Source organism: Humulus lupulus, chromosome 5 (genome assembly GCF_963169125.1).
Source record: "Humulus lupulus chromosome 5, drHumLupu1.1, whole genome shotgun sequence".
Taxonomy (NCBI): Eukaryota; Viridiplantae; Streptophyta; class Magnoliopsida; order Rosales; family Cannabaceae; genus Humulus; species Humulus lupulus.
This window is the reverse complement of record NC_084797.1, coordinates 227,770,564-227,781,028: the sequence shown is the minus strand read 5'-3', so window position 1 is coordinate 227,781,028 and position 10,465 is coordinate 227,770,564. Positions and strand designations below refer to the sequence as shown.

At 35.9% G+C, this 10,465-nt stretch overlaps 2 protein-coding genes across 3 annotated transcripts; one reads left to right on the top strand and one right to left on the bottom strand.

Moving 5' to 3' along the window:
• The first annotated feature begins 263 nt into the window (after positions 1-263).
• Positions 264-2,140, top strand: LOC133778301 (histone deacetylase complex subunit SAP18). The gene is made up of 6 exons (XM_062218185.1): positions 264-479; positions 558-590; positions 909-1,019; positions 1,128-1,223; positions 1,364-1,438; positions 1,897-2,140. The coding sequence occupies exons 1-6, from the start codon at positions 309-311 to the stop codon at positions 1,927-1,929; spliced, it is 519 nt and encodes a 172-aa protein (XP_062074169.1). The 5' UTR covers positions 264-308; the 3' UTR covers positions 1,930-2,140.
• A 289-nt stretch (positions 2,141-2,429) lies between these two features.
• Positions 2,430-5,906, bottom strand: LOC133778300 (PGR5-like protein 1A, chloroplastic). Of its 2 annotated transcripts, none has more exons than XM_062218184.1 (11): positions 5,520-5,906; positions 4,946-5,061; positions 4,765-4,861; positions 4,556-4,656; positions 4,387-4,443; positions 4,178-4,254; positions 3,537-3,588; positions 3,308-3,418; positions 3,124-3,221; positions 2,779-2,891; positions 2,430-2,689 (listed from the first exon to the last, which is right to left on the bottom strand). In XM_062218184.1, the coding sequence occupies exons 1-10, from the start codon at positions 5,707-5,709 to the stop codon at positions 2,822-2,824; spliced, it is 969 nt and encodes a 322-aa protein (XP_062074168.1). In that variant the 5' UTR covers positions 5,710-5,906; the 3' UTR covers positions 2,430-2,689; positions 2,779-2,821. The 2 variants fall into 2 exon arrangements, with proteins under 2 accessions (XP_062074168.1, XP_062074167.1); XM_062218183.1 differs by having other exon boundaries at positions 2,430-2,684; positions 5,520-5,904.
• Between the last annotated feature and the right edge of the window lie 4,559 nt (positions 5,907-10,465).

The following is a 10,465-nucleotide window of genomic DNA, read 5'->3' as shown; positions in this document are numbered from 1 at the left end:
ATAAGTGGTGTTCGGCGTCTAGGTTTGACAGTATGGAGAGAGAAAGAGTTGGAAAAAGTATGTCATTTGTGTGTTAAAATTAGAAATCTAGCATATAAAAGTCCGATGTTTTAAAAAGAAAAAGATGAAGACAATGGAAACTCGACGAATACCGTTATCTGGGCCTAAACCAACATGCGAGCCCAAAATAATGAGGCCCACTTGATTTTGTTGGGCCTAATATCCATTGACTCTAACTAAGACCTAATCAGCAAAACAAAGAACATTCCCCATCAAAGGTGAGTTGGAGAGATTTTAGAGACCTAACAATGGAGAAGAGAAGCAGGGACGAAAAGATTGGTGGACCACCGTCCCATAGCCGAGCCGGGCAAATATCTGGTTCCGGCAGTGGTAGACCAGGCCCTCCTCCGCCTCCTCAGTCCAGAGCTCCACCACCTCCACCCCTTCGCCCCCGATCCGAACCCGTCGATCGTGAAAAGGTTGCCCTGCCTCCTCTCTTTTCTCTGATTTTATTTATTTATTTATTTTACTGAAATTTATTATTATATTTCTTGCAGACTTGCCCTCTGTTGCTTCGGGTTTTCACTAAGGTATGAAGATTTTCTTTTGAGTAAAAAAATCAATTTTAAAGCGTTTCACTGATCTAATTTGTTAGTGTTGAGAGTTTGTGACAATCCAGTAGCAATCTTTGTTCTTTTTATACAATTTTGTACTATAAATATATCTATATGTATATATATATATATATTTGTTAACCTCACTGGAGCTGAAAAAGAAAGAAACTTTAGTATGAGCAAAGCATTTGGGATACTTTAGTGGCTTAGCATAATTGTTTGCGTAAATGGGCAGTGAAAGATAGAAGTAAAGATTTACTGGTCAAGTTTTACTGGGCTTTTCTTGTGTTGTAGATTGGAGGTCATCATAGTGAAGAAGATTTTGCAGTAAGAGGCAAAGAACCTAAAGATGAGGTTCAAATTTACACTTGGAAAGATGCAACTCTTCGGGAGCTAACTGATCTTGTATGTGATTCAAACCATTGACCCCAAGAAGTATCATTTTCACATTTGTGTGACTATATTTATGTTACACAACTGGTTCTTTTTTTATTGATTCTAGTTGTTTTTCAGGTGAAAGAGGTAGCACCAGCGGCAAGGAGAAGAAATGCAAAATTGTCTTTTGCTTTTGTATACCCTGATAAACGTGGTCGTTTTGTGTTGAAACTGGTACAGTGAATTAGAAGCTTTTGTAATTTTGTACTTCGGTAGCTAGTGAGTAGAAGTCCCAATCTGTTATATTCAATAGGATTTTTCCATTATTTCTTTTGTTACTAAGATGTTGTGGATTTTATTGACTTTTTCTGTAGGTTGGAATGACACACTCCTATGGAAATGGGAGACGATTAGACGATGGAAAGGCCTTGGGTGAACTTGACTTCCAGGTATGAAGTATTTTTTGTTTAAATCATCACCTTGTTTCAATTTCAACTCGTTTTACAACACTATGAACTAGATGGTTGGTAAGCATTAGAAAATACAAGCTCTATTTCAAAATTGAGTTGTAACATAGCGATAGCTGGCTATATATTGTGGTAATATGTTGGAGAGTTCAGAAGTGCCATAAAGAAAAAAAAATTCCGTTTCCATGTGGATGTCTACTATCGGTTAACGAAAGAGCCCAATGCAAAGAAAAAAAAAAAGCATGGTGGGTCTTTGAAACAGTTCAAAACATTTTGATAATAAAAAGTTTGGTCTGTTGAGAAGGTCTACGGTTTGAGTCCGAATAGCCCTGTTAAATAGGATATTCGTAATATATACAATTATTTTATCTCGAGATAATATTGAATCTATTCTATCTTATCTAATCTATGTTCTTACCTGCTTTGTTTTGATGATCCAGATTGGAGATTACTTGGATGTTGCTATCCTATAGAGGATGAACTTGTTGACGCGTTTACTAAGCTAGTGCTCCTGGTTTGACTAGGAAGGGTCCTTTGATTTGTTAGCTTTTTGGTTGTGCAGAGGTTTTGTTTATATGCCATGATTTTTCCTATGTTCTAGTGCCTTGTAAGTGCTGATTCGTATGTTTAAGGGTGTTAAAACATTGAAGCTTAATGCATTTTTACTATAATTGTGTTTGTGCTTTTACTGCTTGAAATTTATATTTAATTGCATATGGTGCCTGCTTGCTACTTCATCTTGTTTTGAGGTGGATAATTCCCTTGCATCTTGCTGAGATAATGCTAAACACTGCAAGTATAGAAGTAGAACCTCCCATGGATTGTTCTGAATATTTTGATATTGGTAGTGTTTTCTAGTTTTACATGGGGACTGGAGTAAAGGCTCGTAGGAGGAAAAAAAGAAAGAAAAAAAACTCGAAGCTAGGAATTTTTACAAGTGATGTTATTATATTTTACATAAACTCTTTTTCAATTAAGAAGCCTGCTTAGTCATGTTCTTTATTTAATTTTTTCTCCCTTTTCTTAACCCTTTAAACCTTACAAATAGGCTTTTGGTTATTGTAAAGAAGCATAGATACACGTGTACAATATTCACAGTCCATACATCTGATGTCACTAAACTGCACAAAAATGAAGACTATTTTCCTTCTCCACGAACGATGAATACATGTGTTGTGACATCATTGGCTGCAGTGACACAGCCTTTGATCCCGTAAAATGTATTACCCTGCACTTATTTTATTTTACAAGTATTAGCAAAACTCATGTAATGGTTTTACATATATTTTTGCCTGGAAAAAGAAAAGGTCAAGGATTTTTACACTGAATAGTAAATATTCTGCATCTGAATTATGTGCCTGCAAATCAAGCATTGCTTCCTTCTGGCAAGGTAATCAAGCGGGTGTTTGCGTCATACACCATTTCAGTTGCACAGCTGAAGAAAAGTTGAGTCGAGTAAAAGTTAGAAATTCAAACCCCAATAAATGCTGGTAGCATTAGTCTATGTTCAATTATCGATATAGTTAAACTAATGCACACTAATAATATATGAAGTTCCTCTAAAAAAACTAATATAGTTCTTAGTACCACATTCACATTCATCTAGATTGGGTGAGAGGTTCAATTGACCTTGTATTTTTCTTAATTTAAAGAAGATTCAGACTTACTTTGAGCATTTGACTGTGTTGGTAGTACCACCACTGGAAATCGATAATATGGTTCCAAAGAAGGAAGTATTCTCTGTTCCACAGTTGGGGCAAGGGCCCTATACAAAAGAAGAATCTTATATATTAATACTGCAAACTTTTTTGATGCAAGAAAAAAATAAGGGAATAACTTGTGTAATCTAACCTTTAAGATCAGAAAGTCTTTCACAATCGCATTCGTCAGCGTCAGAGCTAACCATACTAAGAGTGGTACAGCGGCAAACCACGTAAAAATGAAACTGTATGGCTCCGAGAGCTGCAAAATCAACATCAGTTTACACAAACTTCAGCTATGAATTTGAATAGAAAGTCAATAAAGAAAAGATTAAGAATTTGTAGCTGGAAACATGAGGAATGTGATGAGTAATATGTACCTCCAGAAGATAAGTAATTTCAAACCCAGTTACATCATCTAGGAAGAAAAACCTGTAATTTAACCATGAACAGTAAGGAATGAATCACCTAAATCATTCAAGAAAAGAAACAATGACATTATAAACTCTAGCATCTAAAACTTCACTTAATATTCCTAAAATATCATAACAAGTATAAAGGCATCATAACAATGACATTATAAACTCTAGCAAAAATCATTCATTGATGCACTTTGGCCCTTCTAACCAAATGCTACTACACTTGAGTAATAAGTGAAGATAGATTTTTTATTTTTTTATTAATAATCTCATTTTGCAAAATGTCATTCTTTATAATTCTTTGGAAAGTAGTTTTTCAGACAGGGTGTCGAATAGGAATAAATTCAATAGGGTTCTAAATAAATTCGTCAGAATGCCAAGTGCGTCGGGAATGCTATTGTGTAAAAAAAAGGAAGGGAGATAGAAATATTCTTTTCGTGTAATATTTATTTTACTAAGTTGGAAATGAAATAGTAAAATAGTATGAAAGTTGCACCATTTTAGTGTTTTGGGTGAGTTTGTGATGATCCAAGAGCACAACATTACAGCAACTCTACAGGTTGATAGCAATTCTAAATAAAAAGAAGAGAAGTGTTACTTACAATCCTAGAGCAATAACAGTTGCTGGAACATTCAATAAGAACATCTTGAGATAGTCCACAGATAGGTCACTGTAAACCTGCAAATGAAAAAAGAAAGAAGAAAATTCATGAGTTGAGTACTACTAGGAGCTAAACTCTATGTTGTATTGGATTATATTTGGAACCAACTTGAAGTGAGAAGTTAGAACATAGAGCAACACTACACTTACCTTCTTACTACGGAGACTGCAACGAGGGCCTTCAACTACAATATCACTCCCTTGACTCTGCAAAGCATGTAAAACAGTAAATAAGTTGTTTATACTTATAGCTAGAAAACACAGAATCAAAGCTACAACTTTTGTTATTATGAAACAAAACAAGGCACATCTTAATAACCTTTAGTGTTATTTTCAGTTTATCATAGTCTTCATCGCTCATAATGGGATTTCCGGATACGTAAGCCATTGAAGCCTCCAAAAACCTTTGCTCATCACCGCCTAATGAAGAATTGGGAGCAAAATGTTTGAGTCTTGAATAAAACTTCCTTCAAACTTGAATGCAATGAGAAAAATATATAGACAAAAATTGAAGGTTTTATATCATACTTAGCATAACAACACTGCTGCCTTCCCACATAAGTTCTTCTTTAAGATTATCAAATTCCTCATTTGACATTATTGCTTTTCCCTCATAATAGAATGACTGCAGAAGAAAATCAATATTAAGTAATGGTATCAAATGTTGAATTAAAAGGAAGATTTAAAGTTTTGGATATTGAATTTTTACTTGTAGAGCTAGAAGAAAGTCTTGTTCAAGTTCTCCCAAAGACTTTTTCCCTTTCTTGTCTAGGCTACAATAAGGCAGGATTTTGCTATCAACAATCTCATCTTCTTCAACCTTGCCTGGAACAAGACCATTAATTGGTGTCATTACAAGTATCTTTCATAGCTACTTAACTAAACACAATCATGCAAAAAAGATAGAAAAAGAAAGAGAGAGAACAATCCCAGATAGTAGATTTTGAGTGTAATAAAGGCTTTTACTCAAACACTATGGAGTCTGTAGATTTCTGACACACTAAACTAAGTGCCAAAGTTCCTAATCCAACATCGAGAATTTAAGAGATTTTTAAATAAATCCTACATAAGCAAATTATCACCATCACAGTTCAAGACCAGCAATCTCTTCAGCCAATCAAGTTGTCTTAATTGCAAAAATAGTCACATAACGCATTACAGAATATCGAGCTAAGTGTATTAACCATCAATCTACTAGAAGAGAAATGTAGGCATCACATTATTGAAAAAAAGGAAAACTGAAAATCCAAACTCAAACACCAGATGATCTGATCAAATCAAACCTTCTTGATCAGCAGTGGCCTTATTGGGAATCACCGAGAGCCTACGACGAAGGCAAAGCTGTCGTCCAGTGAAGTGAAACGATTGAACCTTTGTGCTGCTGGAAGAAGAGATTGGAGCAAAGGGTCTCTGAATAATTGTAGTGAAAGGGCGCCTTGGTGAAGTTAAAGTAAAGGCTAACTTGCTAGCCATTAGAACTAGAAGAGGTCAGAGAGAGAGAGAGAGACAGAGAGAAAGAAGGTTTTCTTATGATATTTTGTTAAGAGATTTTCTGGGTATGAAAGAGCTGGAGAAGTAGAGGCTGAGATTGTGAGTCTGAGACTCAAAGAATGATTTTTTTATTTTTTTGGAGGGAAAGAAAAGAGTGAGAGACATGAAGACAGCTCAAAGATAAGGCAATGGTGGAATGTGTGGAGGGAAATGAAAACCAGATTTTGTGCTATGCTTTCTATAAATATATCAAACAGTTTCTCTTTTTCGTTTTCACAAATGTTTTCATCTTTCTAAAAATCTGCCACGTTTGCGTCTTTGTCCTTTTATTGGCTTCTTCTTTGCGAGACCGACACGGTGACACTTCACCGGGTCACACGTTTAGATTAAGAAAAATTAAATCTTTCTCTTACTAGATTTTACTTCAAAATTTTGTAGTTTTTTTAAGTACCAAAACTTTAATGTTGGCAGAGAAGAAATAAATTAGATATGTTTGGTAAATAAGAGAAGAAAACAACAAGTATAAATTTGGCAAGATTTTAAATATTAAAATAATAAGGAAAATGTTAAGAAATTTGAAAAAAAATGGGAAAATAGATGGAAAAACTATATTTCATACTATGAATTAAATTTTGAATTTTATATTGGATAATATGGTGCCATATTGAGATTCACAATAACATTATGGGTTCCTGCTAAGCTCCACTCTAAATGGGACAAGGATCGGACTTGGTACAAAGATAACACTCTCTAATCTATCTCATTTCTTAGTTATATGAGAAATGCACACTATTTTTTGTAATATCTTAACATGAATTTCACTAATGATTTAAAAAATATATTAAAATATAAAAAATTAAATAATATTCACATATTATGCATAAATAAAGAAGAGTGTAAAAGAGAATACAACATAGAGTTCTTTATCACTCACCTAATTATGTATACTATGTACCAAATATATAATATTAAGAAAGAAAGAAAGTATTGTAAAAGATATTTATATTGCCTCAATAGAAAATAGCAAGACTCTTACAACTCTAAGCAAAATAATACAAAAACAATATTATTGATTAAATAAGATTACAACTATATTGCAAAAATATAAGTAAATATAGAAATAAAAAGATAAAATAGAATAAATCACAACTCAATGACAAAAGTTACAAATAAACTATAAATGGTAAAGCAAAGTAGGTAGAAGAAGAAATAACTCTTATAGCAATAGGAAATAAAAGAAATATGACAAGATGAACAATAGATAAATAATAAACAACAAGAACAATGAAATAAATCACTCTCACTTACACAACCAAAGTGAAAAGCACTGGGGATCACCAACTTGAATAAGGTTTACAACCTTTGCCCAAAAGTTTATTTCTCCCTATCTCAAGCACTAAGGAATTATCTTAATATTGAAAATAGCTCTCTGAAATAATCAAGTATTTTAGTGTATTTCTAGCAAGTGCTCTAGTGGATAAAAATAGAGTTGTATTACAAGTGAGCAATTGGCTCCTATTTATAGAGTTTTGAGACACCATTTGAATTTCAAATTCTACCAACCTCATGGTTGTTACCAATGTTTAATTAGATGTTTATGGAATTAAAAAAGAGTTTTGGGAGTTACATGAGGTGTTATAACCATTCAAGATGGAAAAAAAGAAGTTGGAGTTGGCTGTTAGTGTCCCTAGCCGCAGCCAAAGATGTTCCTGGCCGTGGCCAAGGATTATCAGTGGCCGGGCCACAGCTCCAATTTCAGCCAAACTCAGCTTTTACATTTCCAAACGGTTCTATCACACATGACTTTGTAACCTCCATACACATTATGGGGGTTAAAATCATGTCTCCAACAACCATTTCACTTATGGCTTTGATGAATTCAAATAAAAATGTGTAACATAAAATCTACACATTATTGGATGATATTTGGGAGTTACAAATTTGTAACTCCAAAATATATTACATTTGGGCATACACATGTGTCTAATTTTGTAACTCTCAATTATATGTTACAAGATGTGACAAATCACATCTGTGTGACAAATCACATTTTGTTATATTATTTAATCTAATATTATATTATATGAAATAATATAACAAAAACTACCAATATGTACCTAGCACCTCTTTCCATCGCTGCATTAATTATATTCTTCCCTTTCTACATTTTTCAATTCTAATCTTCTTTTATTTTATTTTTATATTTTATTAACAAGTCTTCATTGGGGATTCCTCGCCCTAGGGGTGCTCATATGATCCTGTTATCCATAATTTCCACCTATGACACATGGCAGGGCCGAACGGGTCCATGGGCCCTCAGAAGAGGTAAGGGCCCAACCTGGGCCCAGTGTACAATGAATAAGGAAACTCTGACGGCCCAGATCATACTAAGTCCGATGAAGGGCAAGTAGCACAAGCATAGTGAAGGGGCCAAAATTAAGGTGCAGGCCCGCATCATCTCCCTAACCACTCTTAGTCTACATCCTTCGAGATGTAAATTGTGATGGCAGACAATTCACTCCAGGAGAAGGATCCCATCAAGTTGGATCCAGGAGAAGACGCTGTCATCAAGATATTCGCCTTGGTAAATGAACCTAGGTCCTGGTAAACAAACCAGGACATAGGTAAACAATCCTGAATATTGGTAAATGAATCCAGACCACACGTCTGGATAATACAAGCCTATTCTTCCCTGAAGCTGACGTGCCCCCGAGAAATTCGGAGGTTGGTTGCAACGCCCCGGTTACCCCAGGACAGTTACGGTGAACGGTGAATTTAACCCGCTACCTGAGTTCTTTGGTTAAAAACGTGCTTCTAGGTATTATTAACAAGCTAAGGTGGAAAATCAATCACAAGGAAAGGATATATTTTATTTAAAACATAAAACTGTTCATGGGCCCATCAAAACATTTACAAGTTATTTACAACTCAAAATGGTCATTACTGTTTCAAATTTACAAACCCGCCGACCTAAGCGGCAAAAATAGGGCAAACCCCTTAGTTCCTTTGAGAACTCCTTGGTCGTGGTGATCAAGCGGCCGCATATGTACACAGCACCACCTAAGCTCTCCACTCAAGGATGGGTGAGCTTTTCTTTCCGTTTACCTGCACCACATAGCACCCATAAGCCAAAGCCCAGCAAGAAAACACAATATAGCATGAATATAATATCAACAATGATCATAATAATCATTCAGGACTTTCAGTCCAAAACAGATGAGTGATAGTTAAAAAGTCACTAAGGTGGGTTCCATTCCCTCTAGCCATGTGACTATAGGGTCACCTAGGCTTTACAAATAAGTGATCCTTTCACTAGCTTATCAAGATAGGTGCTCGATGAAATAGTCACCAATATAACCTACCGCATGACCATATAGTCATAACCGTGGGATTCCGTTCCCTAGCCATGTGACAAGCAGTCACCTAGGCCTTAGGCCCTGGCTCTGAGTAACTAGCTTAGACTAGTCAAGCACTTATAAGTTTCATCGACCTTAGGGTCAGTCCAGCATTAATGCTCCCAGAGTCATTCAACGCTGATATCGATTAGATCTAATCTTTGATCGGCCCTGCATTCAGGACGCTTATGCCGTTTCTGACTCTCAGGTCAGTAATACGCGACTAGTGTTGTCCCTGACTAATCAGTGCCATACACAAGTAAGCAAGCTCTGCTAAGCATTTAATATGCAATCAATGTCCACATTTAACAACCAACATGCCTCAATCACAATCATGCATGTTATATATACAGGGTGCAATTTTCTTACCTCTGATTCAAGCTAGAGTTAATATAAGAACGACCCTTGAGAACAATAAACCTTTAAGTCCTTAGTGGTCACCTAGTCATAATCAAATATGGGACACCATCAATAAAATGAATAACAAAGGTTCCCGAACCAAGATCTAGCCTCCGAGACATTGAACCCCACTAATCTGGGTAGTAAGAACGATCCCGAGGCCTAAAACCAAGTTCCTGAGATCAAAACACTCAAATGGCCTCAAAACCCTGCTTGAGCCGCGACCCTAGCACCTTGAGCCGTGACCCCCAGCCACACCAGGAGAAAGGGCTACGGCGCCCACTACCCAGAGCCGCAGCACCCAGTACTCCCAAAACCACTCCACCAGCTTCTTCGAGCTTGGGCCGCGACCCGCACCCAGAAACCAGCCATAACCTCATTTTCTCCCATCCTAAACCTTCCAAAAACATACCTTAACACTTCCAAATCCAAAAATCAAAGTTCCCAAACATCCCAATGATCCAAAACCATCAAATCCCGAGGCTCAAACGAATCAAAAACTCATCGATTCACAAAATCCAATTCTAAGCTTAGAAACTCAAAACTTAAAACTTAGATTACCTTTGATTGGGTTGTTTTCCATTGAATCCTTCGGTCAAGAAGCTTCTAATCTTTCCTAGGATCGCTATGCCTCGATCCTCGCTTGATTCCGACTCCTAGAACTCAAGATTTCTTCAAAATTGCCTCGAACGGTAAAATGAACTAAAAGGAAGAGAAAAAGAGATTTTCTAACGTACGGTTCTATCTGACGAGCTACTTCAAGCTTAAGTAACCTCAAATAAAACCTAATGCTCGGGGTCCCAAAAACACCCCTGGGGACATAATAGTCAAAACTTCCAGAATTTCTTCCTGATCTCAGTAACTCCCAATTTATCATCAAGTAAACATTCTTATTACTCAATATCCCAATAAATGACCCCGTTATGACAAAACCGCTAATTTAC